The 20,905-nt window shown below is 37.4% G+C and overlaps 1 protein-coding gene across 4 annotated transcripts in view; it reads right to left on the reverse strand.

The window, feature by feature from the left end:
- YAF2 (YY1 associated factor 2) overlaps positions 1-20,446 on the reverse strand; it is a 31,082-nt gene extending 10,636 nt beyond the window's left edge. For all 4 annotated transcript variants that reach the window (XR_005954938.1, XR_005954937.1, XM_041465529.1 and 1 more), the window contains exons 1-2: positions 20,279-20,446; positions 866-1,018 (exon numbers count right to left, since the gene is read on the reverse strand). Coding sequence is in view for 2 of the 4 variants with exons in the window: in XM_041465529.1 (XP_041321463.1) it covers positions 866-1,018; positions 20,279-20,310 (185 nt within the window). In the remaining 2 variants the exon portion in view is untranslated. The remainder of the gene's footprint in view (positions 1-865; positions 1,019-20,278) is intronic.
- Positions 20,447-20,905: the final 459 nt, after the last annotated feature.

Raw genomic sequence — 20,905 nt, forward strand, 5'->3', positions numbered from 1 at the left:
CTCCTAATGACTACTCTCTACTGATTCTCAGTCTCTCCCTTGTTCTGATCCTAATGATCCTATTTCAGGCACAACAGAAGCATCTGGTACTTCTCTGCCTAACTAATCCCAAAGGATATTTCTTGGCTGGGCTATTTTGGAGTGCTTCCAAAAAAAAAAAAAAAATCAATAGTTCCACATTTTAGATTTTGATGAATTAGGGGTTAAACCTGCTGCTTTTGTTTAGCAGTTTGCACCCTCCTTCCTTACAGCAAGATCAAGGCTTTTACAACTGCTTGTCTGTACTGCAATATTTCATGTTTTCACTTCTAAGAGTCCTTCAGCATCCCAGATGTGGCATAGAAAGTTCTGTCACTAGGTAATTGACATACCTTATCCTGTCAGATTAATTTATGCCCTAGTTCAGGCCTTCAAAGCTGAAGAGTTCTACAAGGCTATCAATAACTACGTTATTTTCCCTACTCATCTGTAGTCTGGTACTGATAGTCTCCCCTCCCGCTACTATTTTGCATGAAAACTATTCCCTCTCATACCCTCTTTTTTTCCAGAGATTAATATCATCAATTTGCCTATCAACAGTTTTGTATGGTATGAAAAATACTTCTATACACCCTTAAAACAATATACTAAATAACCCTTAAAAAGTCTTCCTTTCTCTGTTCAGCTGATCTCCATCTTCTGGCCACAAGTACACACTGCAGGTCTTCGTATTTTATAGACAGCCTAAACGAATAAAACTTCACACCAATATATAACTTAACTGTTTGCCATAGCACTTAGAAAGCAGTAAAATCAAAGAACACTTTCTTATTTTTGTTCGTAAATGACATTTTATAAATACCGCAAAAGTTTCTAAATTTTTTACCTGGTTTTCTTATGACTGTTCTTTTTGCTTGTTGTTTCCTTTTCACTTTTTTCCTTTTCTACTTTGTCTTTTTTCTCTTTCTTTGATTGTGTAGGGGGCACAAATTGCTGAGGAACCTGTTGTGCAACCAGCTGTGAGACAGGTCGAGGTTTCCTGTGTGCACATATATATAGACATGCATAATGCTTAGACTTTTCAAGTCTCAAACTGTCTACGCTTCAGTTATTAACACTAACCATCACTGTAAAAAGAAATATTATTTAAACATATCTTGCTGCTAATAATTCATTAAGACAGCATATAAAATTTAAACCCATTATAGCCTTTTGTTTCACTTGCATTATCAACAAATGAAATTCCCTTTTCTTTATTTTACAGCATTTAGAGACCATATTTGCAATAAACCCTCTTCTCACAGTTGTCATATCCAGACAGAGAGCTCAGAGTGAGCTTCAAAAGACAATTCTTCCAGAAATTACATTACCATCCACTCCCAGCCCCTTCAAATGTTGGAATAGTCTGGTTTGAATCTATTCCAATACAGAAGTAGACAATCCTTATCACAAAAGGAAAAAGCTGACCTTTGAGGTATCAGAGCTAAAACCGTTCTTGGCCTTATAGAATAAAATTCAAGTGTTTTCAGCTCAAACAAATTTATTGGAGCAATAATAAATCCTGTTGTGTATAATTTTTATCATGTTGTTCACTGGAAAAAAATACACTGCTGATTAATATGTAGGATATGGCTGTCAGAACACATATACTTTGGAAGCTGGCAACAGAAACATAAGACCATATTCCATCAGTATACACAGTGCAGGTTTAATTTCCAAGTTTTGATCCAAACTAAAAACCAGTGTGAAAAGAGCAACAGCAGGAAAAAGAATTTCAACAGTTTATTATTTTTACATTTTCCAAAATATTATTTTGAAGTGGATTAATTTTTTATTCTGTTTTGTATTGGAATACAATGATCCTAGCTTGAAATGAAACATTTTACTCATTCCATTGCAAGTGTATTTACTTGTCCTGCAGTTTCAGAATTAAGAAATTTCAAGTCATGATATATAAAAAAGTTTCTGTTATTAACACTTTGAAGATATAAATTTCTTCTCCAAAAAAATGCTTACCCTGCCAAGCTCTTGGGTTTTGTTAGTTGGATTGTGATGTTAGGTCTTTTAAAATAGAAAAAGCACAAATTATATGCACTGTGATACTCTGAAAATACAAAACTGTTATCAAAGCAACAGAAGCTATCAGCTCACATGCATACTTAGATATCCCAACTCACAGGATCACACTACTGGCACTTCTTGCTTGGGTGAAGAGATGAGAAAAATAACAAGTGCAGGAAATGAAGGCAGTTCCCATTAACAAGTTATATTTTCAGTAATGATTGCAATAGTTCAAGTTACAGACTGAAAGCCAAATTACAAGAACTCAAAGTGCAGGAAAGAGAGTTAATATAAATCAGCTGAGATTTCATGAGTCTTCACAGTAAGTTCTTAATGAATTAAAATAAATTAAAATAAAGACTATTAATAAATTTTCAACACAACAGAACTTTGGGATAAAAACTAGACTATCCCTTACCCACTCATGAACTGAGCCTACGTTGACTCACAGAGGGAGGAAAAAAAGGAACAAATCCCTTTAGTGAAAACCACCCAGCTTATAGCACTAGAACCTTGCAAAGCACACACTGTAGTGAGCCCACAGTGAACTCAAATGGTCTCAATAGACTACGAATGTGCAGGTTAACAGAGGACATAAGACATTTTTAAGAAAACTTGTCTCAGAATTTTTTCAACCTTTTGTCACAGTAGTTCATAACAGAGCAAGAACCACCAAGGTGTAATTGATGCACAAGCTTATAATTTCAGGTAGAAAACAGTTGTGATATATAAAGAAAACTGATGATTTGTCCTGCATTGAAAATTGCTCCAGGAGATAGGGATACAGTTTGTCATGACAGTCAAGTGACAATCCCATCATTACTACACAATGACCTGGGAGAATGATTGGACATGTGACTTATGAACAAGACACTAGTGAACTTGACACACAATGAATTGTTTCCCAGGGGTGCAGAAAACACCATGATTATGAAAACTTGTTACAAAGGGGTAGAGAGAGGAATAAACAATCTTAGCCAAGCAAGATCTGAATTTATAGCCATTTCAGTTCCTGAGGGCAAACTAGATAATTTCTGTTACAGTCCAGATGAGAAATTAAACTTAGTTCTAAGTCCGAGTCTTAGAACTTTTTTCCTACCATATGAGGAATGTGACTGAAAAAAAATCCTTGCATCAAGGAGCAGAAGTCAGTAAAGACAAAAAAGAACACAGAGAAATCATATTTTGGAAGATGCACTAAAAATTAATCAAGAGGTTCTTCTATGTGGCTTTGCTGTGACAAGAGATTCCTTCCATTAAACAGCCATATGTTTTGTTGTCAATTTTTTCTATAGCTATCAGTCACATCTCTGTTCTGAATTTTATTATCTGCTTTCTCATGTTCTGATTTATTAAATGAAGCATTCAATGCTCCTATATGAAAACATCGAGAAAAAAAGTAATTAATCTCTCAACACTAGGAATCCCTTTCAAGTGCTCAATTTTTTTCCCCAGGTACTCAAAAGGAGCTAATGAACTGCAACCAAGCACTTCACAAGCCATGCAGATGTAAGGAGATAATTCTACTACACTCACGAAACTTGAACCTGATAGAATTGTTTCTGCTTAGTGGTAGCTGAGTCATGTCATTCAAGCATGAATAAATTCATAGAGAAAAGGTTATTTCAGAGAATATAAAACTAAGAGAAACTATCCCTGTAACAGGAAATTGATTTTGATGATTTGCCAAAATACAACATTTTAAATTACTCATTTTCGAAGCCAGTTAAAGACTCATTGCAATACGCTGCTACAGATTAAGCAGATATGATGTTAACTTTTGTTTATATTTATGGTAATTTGCTATGTAAGAATATTCAAAAGCACCTGAACTAACTGGTGTTTAGAAAGAAGCTCTATAATCTTCTGCATTAAGATTACAAGCATTTTTGCCTCTATCATTGGACCACCACGACTGAACAATCCAGAACTACAAGCAGAAATGTTCATAAAAACAATACCTATTATTTAGCCAGTCCCTAAAAGCTTTGTATTTTGCCTGGAAATTCCATTTTAGTCATTCAAAGGAAAATACTAAGAAAGGCATACACTATTACAGAAGATAAGCGCTTGCAATCCTTTCCAGAGGTGAACTTTATGGTTTAAGCACTGTAGCCATATCAAGAAACTGATTTACTGAGCTTCCACCAGTAAACGTCACATCTCTGAATATTGCACTCCCCTTCTCTACCTAGTTTTCCTTTTTAGACAGTGTTGTCTTTCTTCTAAGTTGATGTCATACTTCTACCTACACTTGTATTCCAATCTCATCCATTACAGTTTTTTACATTATCTAATTCCAGTGCTGTTTTCAAAGTCCTGCTTGATAGGCACTTCATAGTCTCCTTTAATAAATTAGGAAAACTAATATTTTTGGTCCTTTAACAGCCAAAAGTCATTAAGACAAACATATGAGGATGAATTTTTTGTCTTCCCTTAAATTCCCATAAATGCTCAAAAACAAGGATGTCAATTTTAACTCCAGTCTTCTTGTTGCAGGATTTAATTACATTTTATCTTACCAGGTTTAATCTAGCTGCTGATTTAGAAAGTATATTTATAGAGGCTGCAGAAACTTGTCTTTGCTATAGCATTTGTGTGCAGAAACTCATTCGGTACTGACACTCTCAAAGGAAGAACATATTTAATACTGTGAAGGATGAATTGGTCTTCATTGCTGACATTCTTTAAAAAAATCTTTATAGCACAGAAATTTACATGCGTAGAGATGAAAAATACTCAGTAAGACCACATGATATCTGGAACTGTTGCCCTGAGTCCTTTCCATGATGCAGAGCTCAACACAATACCTTCCTGCGCATAAATAATTTTCAACACCTCACACATGCTTCCTTGATTTCCCTCACCTAGTATTCATTTTGACTAATTTAATACAATGACTAACTTGGTCTCATTATAGCAAAGCAGATCCATTTTGAGAACCAAAACAAACAAAAAATATCTATACAATACTGATGACCAACAGAGACACCAGAAGTACAGTAAACTCTCAGTTGCCTGAGTTGTGCATCAAACATGCAGATAACCAAACTGGCTTAATGCTGAAGCATCTTGGTGTTTAGCTGAATTTAATTTATATAGAGCACAACTACATCTGCACAATTCTGCTTCTGCAGCCGTTACAAGTCCACTCTTCTGCACTACTCAGAGTGTAAGCTCCAATTCTGACAGACCTGAACTACTTATCTGTCAATCAGCTTTAGGATTGATCTGCCACAGTCTGGAAACAAGGAGCATGATGGGGGCCAACTGTGATAGTTTTTCCATGAATCAACCCCAAATCTACCTACATCTCAAGAGAGTTTTGTGTTAGCATGAGGTACCCCTGCATGAAAAGTTGGGAGTTGATTTGTCCATTTGGTGCCACATATCCTGAATGGCCAGAGGCAGCCAAATAACACTGCCAAGTAGCACACAGTGCTGCCAAGCAAGTGAGACTGCTGAAAGCACAGAGACATCAACAGTCTAACAGAGCAGCCAACACATTCACTTGGATTTGGTGGGAGACATCCTGGACTTGAAGTGGTCCACACAGAACCATATCCTGCCATTATCCACAGATGTCAGAACATAACCTATATTTTTCTATACAGAAATCTAGATGCTATAATTAAATCCAAGTGCTTTTTCCAACCTGTTGAGGAAAGTGTATTGTCATCTATAATGTGCAGTTTAGAGGCTTCAGACATCCTGAAGAATGGGAAACTTACTCCAAGGCACACTCCTTCCTGAAGCTCTAGCTCCTGTTTTGTATATTTTACTACTGCAGAAATATTCAAATTAAAATTTCCCAATTTAAACACAATAGGTCTAGATTAAGGAAATGCTGTCACCTCAGCATTCAATGAAGCTGAAAGACATGCTTCAACAGAAAACCTGGATCCAGAATATCCTTCCATTCTGCTTAAAATGGAACAAAACTCCCATTTTAACGTGATCCTTTCCTTCCCTTTCCTCAAGTCCAACCACCTCCTGGCTTCAATTCAGGCCAATAGCTCTTGCCAGAGGCTTATCCTGCCTCAAGTAGCAAATTATCTGTTTTCTAAAGCTAGGAACACATGCAACTTATCTAAAAACTTAAAACAGCACATTAGGCCTGATGCTTAAGTCTGGGCTCTGGTCAACTTACTTGCCAAACTTTTCCTCCAATAACTAGAGAATAATCTAATCCAGTTTTACTTAGCTATCAAAAATCTGATACAATTTTAATTACAAATTCCTCTTACTTCCTGGTTTCCTATTAAACTTGTCCTATCTTAAAAATCAGGAAGAAATTGTCCGTGAAACACTGTTCCTACAGAAGGATGTTATTGGCAGCTCCTAGCTGCCCAAGATGATATTGACTTATTCTGGATTCATGGACTCAAATTTCTCTTCCAAATACTAATCAGTTACCTTTTGGATGACAGCAGGATTCAATAGGAGAGGTAATATCACAGAATCATTTAGGTTGGAAAAGACCTCTATGTTCATGATGATACTATCAAACAGAACGGGTAACTACTATATACCTGGAATTGTCTATTCATCAGAACAGTTCAAGACTGATCAGCAATATTCTATCTCCTACCATGTTTTCCTTCCCTGAAAAAGAAAAGCTCCCAAGAAAAACAAAGCCTGTGGTATTTCTTCATATTTTTTATTGTTTTTTTTTAATGTAGAATCCCTACATGGTATCACATACATTTCAAAATTCCAACATTGCAAATGAATGTCATCTTTTTCTCCACTTCTTAGGAAAAAAAAACCCTACCACCAAACCAAATCTGGCTTCAGAAACTTAAAGAGGTCTTATAAAGACACTCCTAATCCTTAAGCAGTACCATTTTCTACACTTATCTTCCCTGCAAGGAGACATGGACTTTTTGTTCAAGACAGCAAATTTATTTCTTAAGAAACAGAAGTTAGAAATATCTGGAACAGAAACCTGATTTTGTCTTGCCATTGGTCTTAGGTTCCTTTCCTCAAAAATGAAAAGTCTTTAAACATAGTTTTCTTCCCTTTCAGGTGATTCAAGAGGACAGAATAAATGCTTCCAAGCTAATGCAAGTTTCCACATCTTCTACTCAACTTCTTGCTGCTTTTAGGCCGTCACTGCACGGGGCTCAAGCAGTGAATTCAGCATGCTTCTGAACATCATTTTCTTTCTGTCCCACCAGCATGGCATGACAGGACTTATTCTTTGGAAACCTGTAGTCTAGTCAATTAGCACCCTGAATTTTACTCTCCAGGGTTTTACAGAAATTAGCAAAATTGCTATAGTCAAGAGGTCTCACAAGTAGTAAATTTATTTATATATGTCATCTTTGGTCAAACTCATGAAGCTGACTGCTAACAAATACAATCAGTACAAAAAAGAAATGCTTTTGCCATTAGAGTTTACACATATGACTTTTTCTATAGTGCCTCCTTGGGAAAGTCTTGGAGATCATTCCAAAAACTGCATTGTAAGCACAGGGGATGCTGACACATTATGAATTAAACCTAGAACACTCTTAGTTCACACTTAGTCACAGTTCTGACTAACATAATAGAAACTCTAAAATCAAAATCAGGCATTCCCAATTCAGTATCTTTGTGCAAAGCATAAAAGAACAAGGTCAACCAACTTGTACAAAAAAATACCTAGAACTACTCACTGGGCTTCAGAGAAAGTCAGTCAGCTCCTCCAACTAATCAAGAGTTCCTGAATCCCACCTTCCTCTTCATTTACTACTTATGAAGGACAATTGTTTAAAAAGCAACCTTGTGTAAATAGAAGAGATGATTGTATCCCTCTCTCATTCATGCCCTGCAGATTTGTCTATCTCCTTTCTATCTGCTCCTTTATTTCTAACTGACTCAGCTAATATTTTTTTTAAATGGAATTCCAGCATTATTCTTATACTAGTATTCTTCCTTCACCAGCTTCTGCTACTCCCTCATCTAGCAATGATTTCAGAAAGGTCTTGTAAACATTCCAAACCCTGATAAAAATCCTGATTTGCTGATGTTTGTTTCATACATGTGTTTTTAAAGTCTAAACAGAATACAGTTAAGGACATTAAAATCTTGTTGAGAACAAAGTTGAATCATTCAAATTCTACTCTGTTCTTTCATTACTACACTGGGTCATCTTGCAATACAAATGTACAGACTTTAAATATCTTATAATTTATTTGAAGATCATTTTCCACTCACATCTATCCTAAATATTAATGTCTCAAGAGGCTAATAGAAATCTGATATCCACAGTAATACTCTAATCTCCATTTTTCCAGTCATTACTGGAATGTCAAGAAAAGCTTATCTTCACATACTTTCTACTTCCTCATCATATTCTAGCTAGTCTCTACTAAAAACTCCTCCAGTACATCCTCGTTTCTCTAAGGTCCACATTCTCAAATACCTCTTAACACAGTAACTAGAGCAATTATTAATTTAAAAATAAAAGGTTGTTCCTAATCTTGAAAGCAAGCAGATATATACAGGGAGACAAATAGAAAGAGACATGATTTTACAGTAAGCAGCTTTTTAAACAAATTGAAGGATGTGAAGAAGTGGTTTTGAGTAGAAGATTTTCTAAGGTATGAATACTCCTGTAATATATTAGAACACATTCACATAGATATGAATGTTTTCAGCAATTATTACAGCATTTATTTCAGTAACTTTTACAGGGCACATCTATAGTTGAGTATTGCAGCAATAATTGAGTATGAAGCTCCCTGTGCATTTTCAAAAAGACAATAATTACACAAAAATCTAACTCTAACTTTGTAATAGAGCTTAGACAGCTTTTCACTCAGCATATCATAGAACAGTTTGCAACCAGCAGCTTAGGAATGTGACTTTCCATGATGGATCAATGATGTAGATTTAGATGGCAGAACGTCTAGATGGCTCTGGAGCCATCTAGAACAAAAGATACTTCAAATTCAGTTCCTGCAACAAGTAACACGTCCCCTTGAAGTAAACCTTACTAAGAAGAAGTCAATAAACTTTCCTCTCACCCATTAGCTAGGTTTTTTTGAAGGTTACCTCCATTCTCCCACCCCCATATATTGATAACAAGTTACTATGTCAAGCAAGCAATTAACATTTCCAATTCCTCAGGCACATTTTCACTCTTTATCAGAGTGAAAAAGTCTTTCTGCAAAACAGGTACACTGACACTAGCGATTTTTGTATCTATGTCTCTTCCAGAGTCTCTTTTTCCTCCCAAAGTAACTGGTTTTAAGGATAAAAAATGTAAGCAACTTCACCTAAACATTCACCTAAAAATTAAGCATATACACAGGTATCTGACTTCCCTGCTTTGAGCTAACCTCTGCCTCTGAAGAGCTTAACTTCAAAGAGACTGCTCTTCTTTTCAAGACTAGGAATTCACAAAAAATGCTGGAAGGCTGAGGCCTACATTTGTATAGACATTGAAATGGTATTGTCAATGTTAAGTAAAATAAGCAGGTCCAAATTAAATTTCACATCATAATCTTACCACGGCTTAAAATGCAAAAGAATGTCCTAGGAGTCAAGAAATTGTTACCTGAATTCTTTATAAAACAGAAAAAAATAACTACAACCAAGACATGCATACATTTATTCAGGCCCTTCGGTAGCTGTCCTAAAGTAAAAATGCTGGCAATCAACAACCAATTCGACACAGGGAGAGTGGCAGAGCCTTATTAAACTTCCAAGTAAGAAGGCAGAAGTTTAACTGTTACATTTTAGGCCGTTCATTCCAGTTTATGATTAAATCTGTACCATTAAGGTGTCAGTATAGGCAATCTGGCTGCACAGAAACCAAGCAAAAAATTCCCTACCTTTTTTACTGATCTTTCTTTGTGCTTCAAGACAATGAAGCTTTCCAGTGTTAGTTTGACAGTAAACACTTAAAAGCATTCAATGTTTTTTAAACTTCAATAGTAGAGGGACTATTTTTGTCAAATATAAAACACTAATTCCCAAATAATTAGAGAATTGTTAAGCATTTGTACACACTTAACGCACAACAGCTTGTCATATATCCTTCCATATATTTGCAGATTAGTAGCTACAGCATTTCAGACTTTATTTTCTTCTATCAGGCAATTTTTCAACTAACTTAACTTTTTCTTCTACATTTGATAGATAAGCAAAAAAATTTGATACAAAAGTAAAAATTTGCTTTTTAAAATTACATTTATCTAGTCCACAGTCTCTTTCTGCAGCACCTTGTACAAGAGCTTTTAGGTTCTGCCAAACAATATTCCATAACAAAGGAAGTTGCTTTTTCAACTTCACTATAAATCCAGCACAAACCTTTGTTCCATTACTATTGCTGGTTTTTGAGATCAAGTTCCAGTAAGCCACAACTTACCTCCTAATAAAAAAGGCTCACATCAGTGACTATTAAGCACATCAGTGATATTATTTAAAGCGAACAGGAAATCATCAGGGACACTGGGTATACTAAGTAGCATTGCAAATTCTGTGGCCAGTTAGATCTTGCAAACTGTATTCTACACAGAAGCAAGCAACTCATGTTGTGATGCCTCTCCTGATTTTTAACAGTTTTAAGTCCTGTGAAAAGTAAAAAATATTTCCTTTTGCCAAGTTCTTGTAATGTAAGTATAAGTTGCTAGCAATTAAATTAAATCACTACCAGGAGCAGCAGTCTTTAGGTTCTGTCACAGATCAGCTCACTCTCCCTCAGTCATCAGTACTCTATTAAGCTATTCATAGAATAAAAACTATCAGATTAAACTACATTTAGCCTGCTGTGTCACATGAATATGACCTCACTAATCACCACACAAAGCCATCTTGTGAGAAACTAGTCTTTATTGCTACATTGAAGCAGTTCATGATTAAATGCATCTTCAACACTTTGCTATCCAAAATTATTTTTTCTCATTACCATTACTTCTGTCCTATGCTAGAGTGTTAACAGGCCATTCACTTCCTCTGCAAATAATGCAAGTGAATAATTATGACAGTGCAAACAACGGAGATAGTGGTCTGTATGAAAAAACATTATATAGATCCATCTGCATTTAGCAGAGTAGCAATGCAATTTCTACACATCCTATGTATATCTGAATTCTAACTTTCAGACAGTTCTGATTTGTGCTTTCATATTCCTGTTTTACAGTATGAATCATTTACTTGGAATTCATCCATTCAGCGCATTTCTAGCAATTCCATCTTTCAAAAGAAGCTGATTCAATTAGAATAGACTCACATGACCCATATGGTTTTATCAGTCACTGTAGAAATGTGCAGAAAACTACCCCTTGAGGCAGTGTCCCTATTTAATCATTCCCTTAAAGGGAATGCCCTATTTTCCAGATGACATTTAACAGATGAGGCCAGCAAGTCTCCTAAAGACAACTGGTACAGTGCACAACAGCCTGCTCTAAGAACTGTCTGTATCAGGACCTTTAGAAAGACAAAGTTCATCTGCATGGATAGTTTTCAAAGCAGCCATCAAATGTTACTTCTCCAACAACCACTTAAAAGGCTCCAACCACTTGCATATTGTTGTTTGAATTCTTCCCCGTATGCCACAAGCTGTGGCGCAACAACGCTCAGTGTGACAGCAATACTGAAAATACCCTGCCTGAGATACATATTGGTATCAACTAATTTATGTTTCCTTGATGATAATGAGTGAAATATGAGCACGGGTCAGGAAGCTCAATGTCCTCTAACAATATTCTCTGAGGAGGCAGTATTTAAGAGTCTACAGAAAAAGGAGGGGTTACAGTCTCCTAGACTCCTAGATCCTTGGGATGCATGGGGAAGTGACCTCTTCCAAATGCCAATCCCACAAAGGATCCTTCACACTGCTCCTCTGTCCCTTTCCTGCAGAAACTGTGAAACTTTGCACCTATGCAAAAAGACATGCAAAATATGAGGATCACACTGATGCAGCAGCATAGTCGTTGTACTGAACAGGGCCAATATTTGATACAGCTAGTTTTGTGATCAAACTGGAAGGAGCTTGCTTCTGACCTACTGTATTTGTTCTGCACTGCAGGTGTCATCTTCCCAGAAGCTGGCAGCAATCTAGAAACTTCTTCCATTCACAGCCAGCCCCCAAAGATTTTTGGAGGTAGATTTAGAAGAGGTAAATTTCCTCTACATTAAGTAGAGGAAAAGGCTAAACATGCTCCCTACAGAAATCAAGTCTCCATAATGTTTTCCATTTAGATGTATATTAATCTAAAAAGATGCCACAGAATGAGTTGTCACATTCTCTTTTATCCTTCTTATTCAATTACAGAATTTCTAGTGCATGACCCTAATCACAGATTTCAATGCTAGCCATAACAAATAACTTTCCTTTCACAGCATGTGCCAAACCAACTTTTTTCAGCTTTTAGAGTTGGGAACTCTATTTTCATAGTGAATTTTCAAACCCCTACTCATTCACACAATTTTTTTTCTACTAGGCACTGTCATAAGAGCTATATGGTACAGTGAAAGTATAGCCAAGCATTTTGGAAAAGTTTAAAGATAGGTTCCAAATCTTCAGTAAGTTAGAATAGGAAAATTTTCAATTGCTTGTTTCCTCTCCACCCCTCAGTTCCTAAGAAAACAAGAAAAAACTTGTAGCACACGTCAAGGTCATATCTTCTAGTCTTCAATTTGACTTTTGATGGAAAGTTTGCCAGTCAAAGGCCTCCCAACAACATTCTGCAGCTGAACTCTCCAAGTTCAAGCCTGCTCTACATCAGCATACCACATACCCGTGGAATGCACTTCAGAGAACAGACAATCCTCAGGATCTCTGTCCTACTTAAACCAGGATAAGCCACTGCGTGAAAGTGTAAAAATTGAACACTTAGTATTTTGTTCTAACTCGCCTACTTCAAAAGTATCTTGTCGCTGACTGTATGAGCCAAGAAAAGACATCATTTGATACTCTGAGGATGTTCTGCAAAGCATACTGTTCATTCTAACCTGACTTTCAAGATGAAAAGTACAGATATTTCTATCAAGTTTTAAACAGGAACAGGCATAGTGGGCTGTCACGGCAATCAAGGAAAAATTGGATAAAAAGTTTGGGGCAGAAAATGCAAATTCTCATCACGTTACAAGTGATACAAGAGCTTTCTTTTTGCCAGCTAATCTTCTCTTTTAAAATACCTCATCTTATTTTAGGTGTTTATTCAAATCCTAGTAGCTTTTAGTCTAGGACAGACCATTTTCCCTGTAAAAGATGCACAGAATACCACTGGTGGCACTAAAAGCAAAGATGACATTTCCACCAAAAAAAAACCCAAAAAAACCAAAACAAAAACCAGCAAGCAGAGCTACATGTATCAAAACACACACCACTTATGCCCCAAAGGAAAGTACTCAATCATGGAAAGAAAACAAATACCGGATGGCATAAAGTCTTCTTTGCTTCAGTTACCCACACAAAAGTTTAATTCCATATAACCAAATTAAACAAGGGAGTATGAGTTCAAGCTAGAGTAAAAGAAACAGACTGCTGAATGTTATTAATGAAATTCACCCTCAGAAAAAGATGTTTAGAGAATACAGGAATACAGAAAAGGTGAAAGAAGTCATCAAGTACTGCAGAAGAAAAGAAAAGGAAAAAAATCATAAGATGGACAAATAAAAACTTGAATCTAATTCAATTTCAAAAAGATACTAGAAAAATTATGTAAGAACTGGGAGCATTAAAGAATAAAGCCAATTGGCTTGACAATCTAATTTCTTTCTTTAATAGACTAGTAGCCCTGCTGACTAGGAAAAAAGAAATACACGTTGCCAGTCTTGACTTGCAACACAGTCAAAAATCTATTCTCCCACTTAAGCTAAACTACGATGAGGACACAGGTGTGCAGAATGAAGTCCAAAATTTGAGTCTGCTTGCTTAATAGTTCCCAACAACCAGCTGCAGATATACTTACATGTATCTGTGGGGTAGCATTTATAGTAAGGTTCTACAGGGATACTATTTAATATTTTTTATTATAATTTGGACAAAGGTGTAAGGAATAGAACAAGAATCAAGCTGAGAGGTGGTGAGAACTATCTGACAATCCTGCATGAAGGTGACTCAAAATGAAAATTATGAATTCCAAAAAAGACAGCACACAGCACAGCAGGCCCCACAATGACATGAAAAAAAGGACGACTAAAGTAACAACAAGATACAAAAGGATACCGGACTGTAGTGGATCAAGTAGATTACAATTTTTATGAGCTTCTTAGAGCAACAAATTAAAATACCTGTCAGGTTCAAAACTACAAAGATTTAACATTAGATTTAACCTCAAAAAAAAGTCAACAATACTCTCCCTACTCCTTTCTAAAATACAGACTTGATTTTCTTTTGGTTGGCTGCCTATTGTATTCTCTGTTGTCCATACAAGCTCCACCCATGAGGAGCATCTAACAGAGCCACCCAATCAATAAAAAATAATTCATTGTTTTATAACATTGAAAATGATGTGTGCAGAATTCTGAAGTTTCTCTATATTTTTCAAGGGAAAAAAAAATCCTAAATAAATTCCTAAACAACTTCAAAGGTTATTTTTAAAAACTCTTTTTAAAAATAAAACTGGAAGTCCAGAATGACTGGATAACTCCATGGCTATCAACTGAGCAAAAGAGAACTACGTATTCTTGCTCCTCTTCATACTTTAATATTAACACTAAACCATAAAACTTGTAATATACAACCCATATTTTACCAAGCTCTGTATAACTTTTCCACTCACTTCATTCCTACAAATATTTCCTTCTCTAAACTACCACAAGCAATGAACAGCTCTTGAGTCTGTTGAGCTTGATTCAGTCACGCATTTGTAAAATCAGCATGACAGGCAGCTCTTCCTCTTTTTCTCCTTCCCAACCTTCCCCCTGACACGCACGCGCATGTGCACACACAGAGGCTGCATTCTGGAAGGCAGAAGAGTCCTTAACAAGCTGTTGTGAAACAGACATGTTAAACCAGATATACAAGTACCAACTCTATAAGACAAGTCCTCAGCAGTACTGCATTTCAACAGAAATACAAATACCAGATTTGATTAAATGTAACTGATTTGTGCTTATAAACATCCAGATGGTACATGACTAAACACATTGCACATGTTTTCTGAAGAAAAATGACCTTGATATCCAAGTTAAAAAATTAAACATTTTATTTATGAGTCTCAAAGCACAAAACAAACTCACGGCAGTTCCAAGCAGAGACCTGTATCTCATATTTAGGAGATCACCAGATGTGATTATAAAATACATTAGAGGGCCAAACTCCCAGGCACAGTCAAGGGAACACTGACGAAATACCAAGGAAATATACAAAGATTCTATCCCAGTTCCTTATATCTCACACTCTTAGGTGTCTGGTGGGAGTAAATTTGGCTTTTCATACCTTAGCCTGAGAGAAAAGGAACGATTCAGTAATGAAGATCAATAGATCACAGAATGCAGAAGCCATGCCCCCATTTGGCTGGTTATATATTATCTCTGCTTCAACAGTAAAAGACATTAAGAGGTATAGATCCCAAATCCACAAAAATTCATCCTTACTAAACATGACTTTCTAATTCTGGCTACAAATTTCAGGGACTTTATCCTTTATTCTATAAAGGATATTGCATATAAGAGCTCACTCAATATGTGTACCAAATAGAAACCTCTTAAAAACCACCCCAAATCCAAATTAAAAAAAAAAAAAAAGGAAAACCACACAAAACTTCACAGAAGTCATTTGTACCTGTCTCATCTTATTCTCCCTTTCCCCCAGTCAAAAAAAAAAAAAAAAAGAGCTTGAACAGCAGGCACTAAGACTCAGATTCATTGACAAGATTAAGGGTTTTTTTTTTAATTCAAAGCAAGTAATGAAAGTAGTTCTAAAAAATAAAATAAAATCATAACAATCATAAAATACACACCTGTATAACAAATCTTCCCCTACTACTAGCCAAGAGAGTTTTCACTATTAGTGAAAACATCCTTTATCCTTAAAGGGCCACACTTATGGCCCTTTTCCCTAATTTAAAAACCACAGAACGTTATCAAGACAAAAAAGGAGAAACTGATCACATGTCCCCACATCCTTCTTCTGCTTTGTTTACACAGTAGAATATCATTACAAGCCCTTCAAAGTTTAAAAAGCCAGTATTTGCAGTTCCTCCTGCAGCTCTCAGTACACTGCTCTGGATACTCATCATTCACACTGAAAGGAGAAGTGGTTTGTAACAGCATGGAAAAAAGAATAGTATCCTGCAACTAGAGATCAGACCACATGCATAAAAAACACAAGAAGGAAAGCAAAGTGACAGATAATTTTAAATCAGGATGCTATTGCTAACTGAATAACACTTCTGAGGAAGTTGAAGCAGAGAGGTGATAACAGGGCAGTAGTGCAGCCTCCTAGAAGGCAGCAGAGAGTAGGAAACATGCACTCCTTTAGAGGGAATGCCAATCCTCTTGTGTACTTCTTCCCAGCAACACAAACTCTTAATCTTCATCTTTACAACACATCTAAATTACAGTGACTAATGGTGTTATCTGGCAAGGAAAGCAAAATCCAAACATCTAATGAAGGACAAATAAACTGGGAGCAAATACTTGCTGCTATAAGGTCTGTCCAAGGATCCAGCCCAATTCTTGGAGGTCAACCAGTATTGGTACACTCCTGATTCAGAGAGTGCCATGAAAAACAGAAGAAGAAATGGTAGTTTGCCAGTGGAGGCAACTGTCTTTTGACAAAGCAGTAATTGTGAGAGCCAACCCAAATTCAGCAACCCCATTATAACCTCCCCAGGAGGCATATAATTCTGTGTTTTCAGCATACCATCATCGCCTCTGTTGCTTTTACACAGTTCCAGTCTGGGCTTTTTCAGTGCTCTAGCAGAGATTTTTCTGAACAGCATGAGTGACAGAGGGTGAATGAAGATTTTCAAATTATTTAGTCTCAGCAAAACTTAAACAATTTCATGGGGCAAGGCAATCAGACCACTTATTTAGCCTAAAGACTTTTCATCTTGTCAAACTACAATGGCTTTTGCAAACAACAAACCTTCTCAAAAAGGTCATACAATTTCTTTATAATGGAAACTATTAGGCAATCTAAATATAGAAGTCACTACTAGATCCCTCTGCAGTACAGTACATTAGGGTTCTATTCAGTATTCCTTACTTGTGCTTCTAATGAACTTCAGCAGGAGATTTGTTCAAGAAAGGAGTACTTATTACAGGCCTATGTTCCTTACATTTATATAACATCTTTCATCTAGAAAGATTTCAAAATGTCTTAAAGGCCACATGTAGAAAATTACTATACTCAGTGTAGTCTCCTATCAAAAGGAACATAGTAATTTCTCAGTACCCAAGCAATAAAACAGAACAACTTAGGTTAGAAAGTAAATACTAAAGCCATATGTACATGGAGAGTTTAGATTCTCAGTGACATTACCAAACTAATGTCTGGCAATAGTTGTAGAGTAAAAGGTAGAGGGATATCCATCTGGCAGATAGGATCTTAGTTTTACATCTGACTTGTGGCACATCTAACTGGCACCATGCTGGGGCACTGCTTTAGTACCAGGTGGGAATCAGTTACACCACTTCCTGCAGCATCCAGGATTTCCCTTGGGACATTCCCCTCCAAGGACAGCCCAGTTTAACCTTTCAATGCAATACTGCCATAGACAAAAAGTAAATTTAACTCCATGATCTAATCTGCTTTGAAAATTCAGTCTAGAAATAAAATATAATAAGGAAATTGTAAAAATTTGCACTAATCTTAATAATTCTATCAATTACTAAAGGATATAACCCACTTCTAGCCTCTGGCATGAAAGATAACTCTTTCAGAGAGGAGAAATAATTCAACAGTGAAAATGTCCACAAACCCTACTCATACCTGAAAATATTTCTGTAAAGGTAAATGTGCACAATAAGTATTAAAAAAAAATTGTAGCTTCAATACAATTGCCTGTTTTTCCACCTGCAAATCTGGTCACATTTAATGAAGTTTAACATGCAGAATCAGGTATTACATATTTCAACACAAAGAAAGAGATTGCTCTGAATTAAAAAAAAAAATTAGCACTTTACAATGTCTTATAGACAAAGCTTTAATCAGTAAAAAAACCCACAGACTTCTAAGTAAGAATGATTGCACAGCAACAACCACGCTGATGCATCACCTTAATCTAACATCAAGCTTCAAAATGGAAGACTAAAATAAATAAATAATGTATTCTCAGTGCCATCAAAACATGGTAGTATTGTTATCCTGCCCCATGCTGATGAAAACCATTTTGTCCTATAGGCAACACCAACAAATGCTTTACCAAGGTAATAATTTGGTCACTTGGACTCCAAGTCCACAGGAAAAAAGAAAAAAAAGCCCACCAAAAAAAAAAAAAAAAAAAAAACCACAAAAAAACCCCAACCACCCAGCTGGCCTTTTGTGCTTCTTTGGCACCCTAATGATTCTCTTCATGGATACAAAGGTCTACTTACTGGCTCAAATCATATATCAGAACTGGAGACAGCAGCTGCCTGGCCTAAAACTTCAACTTTTATCTACCTCATATCATGTGAAAAACCTGGATTTTGCAGTCATATGAGGATGCAACCCATCTAAACCTTGGGGGGAAAAAAGAGTCCCATAAACCTACTAAGGGACACATTGTTACAGAGTTTAAATAGAGAAAAAAAAAAAAATCAACCTATCAACTACAGTTTGCATACCAGGTCATTGTCAGGGAGAAAGTGGAAACCAAAGAAAGAAAAAAGACATTTTGTTGCAAAATTATTTAAAAGATGAAATATTCAAGTAGGGAAACTAGAAGACAATGAAAATATTGGTTTCTCAGGAGCTCCATTTTTTGTTTGTTTGTTCAGTTTCAATGCTTTTATCCTGCTGAGTTTCCAAAGCAATAAAACATAATTTTAAACTGACTTTTCTTATCAAACTGCCTGGATGTTAAAGAGGCTTTTTTCATTATGTTTTTAAAGACTTTGTATTAATTCATCAGTCTTATTTTGCTGAACAATACCGATCTGTAGACATCTCTCTGTGATATAAATATAATGCCATTGTTATAACTGGAAACCATAATAGATGTGACAGATGCAATTCCATCTTGTCACATTTACCTTACTGATTTCCTTTGTTAAAAAAAAAAAAAAAAACCCAAAAAAAAAAAAACCCCAAACAAACCAAAACATGCAACTAATATTCACAACTGAAGTTATGATAAGTCCTTCCAATATTTATTCTGGTTTTCAGAAGTCAGGGAAACTAGATCCAGAACTAAAGAATAATCATTTTTGTCAAGTAATTGAAACCAACCTTGCACTTACAATATCAAACATGTAACATTTATTGCAAGTCCTACTCAGCGCTGCTTTGACCAATATCTACAATGTAATTGCGGCTTTTGATAGGGATTGCAACTTGATTGCCATTCAAACTTCTCTCGCTGACGGGATTAACCCACAGGTAGTTAGGTAAGAAAGGGTTCCTGAGCAACGTTCTCTGCTATTAGCATGCATGGCTACAAGTGCACTCAAGTTCGTTTGTAAAAAGCCTCCATTCCCCAAGCACACATGTTCAGGCCACCAGCAGGCACAGGAACCAGTTAATCCACCGCAAGCTTTGTGACTGGCATATAGAGAAAAGGTCCTCCTGGCAAGTCACGGTTACACAGGGAGACAATTCCATAAAGCACATTTCAGCTAACAATTTCTCCCTAAACGCTGAAGAGTTATAATCCACCCCCTATAGCCCTCGGATACCTACATGGTGATGCTCTGTGATGAAAAGCGAATCAAAAAAATGCTAATACTACAAATAACAATCAAACAAAGGGGTTATGTATGAGGCAAAGTTAAACTCATAGAAAAAAAATTAATTTAAAAAAAAAATTAAAAGGATGAGTGTCTCAGCAGGCACACCCTAGGGGACAGTTCTTTTTCGTGCACAATCTCTCCAGGGTTACCCTGTGCAGGCAATTATGCCCTTCCTGGTATTTACTCTTTCTGTTTCTACACACGCCGGCGCAGCGCTGGGTCAGGTTCACCGAAGAGCCCCGGGCCGGGGGAGGCTATGTGTTCCCGCCCCCTCCCCTGATAAACGAGAGCCGATTCCTGTCCCGGCCGCCCTCCCTCACACCCTGGGGATGCACCGCGGCTCCCCCGGGCCCAATTCCTGTCACGGCCGGACGGCCGCTCCCCCGCCGCCCCCGCTCCCCCTCCGCCGGCGACCCACCGTGTGGAGGTGCCCTTCCTCACGTCGCACATCAAGCACTTGAAGGCCTCGGCGCTGTTGCGGAAGGTGCAGACGCTGCAGTCCCAGTACCCCTCGTCCGAGGAGGGTTTCGGCTGCCGCTTCGGCCTGCGGAGACACACGCGCGCCAGGGGCAGCACCGGCCGCGACGCGCCCGCCGCCCCCGGGGCGCCCCCGGGCAACGCGGGGGCTGCTGGGGGCGGCGGGCGGAGCGGGGGCGGTGCCGGCCCGGGGGGTGGCCCCGGCGGGGAGGCGGTGCTGGGCAGAACGGGCAGACCGGCAGCGTGAGCGACTGCAGCCGGCCTGCAGGCTCTTCCCTTGAAGCCGCCCTTGTTATCGGCCAAGGTTGCTCGCGTTAGCGTCTAGACTGCCTTGTGCTTCTTCCCGCAGAAATTGCTCCAGGCCGTGATTTACAGTAAGAAACTAACGGGAATGAACTGAATACGAACTTCTGCTTAGAAGTCTTGCTCTAAAGCATCCCGTTGGCCTGAGGCCAAGAAAGCACGCGATGGGTACCAATACAAAACCAGGTGTTACCTTGTCCCTGTGTGCAGAGTGCTACTTTTGCACTTAAAAGCTTGCAAGTACAGCGTGGTTCCCATGCATCGT

The sequence above is a fragment of the Pyrgilauda ruficollis genome, unplaced genomic scaffold (assembly GCF_017590135.1).
Source record: "Pyrgilauda ruficollis isolate IOZ18807 unplaced genomic scaffold, ASM1759013v1 scaffold19, whole genome shotgun sequence".
In the NCBI taxonomy this organism is placed as follows: domain Eukaryota; kingdom Metazoa; phylum Chordata; class Aves; order Passeriformes; family Passeridae; genus Pyrgilauda; species Pyrgilauda ruficollis.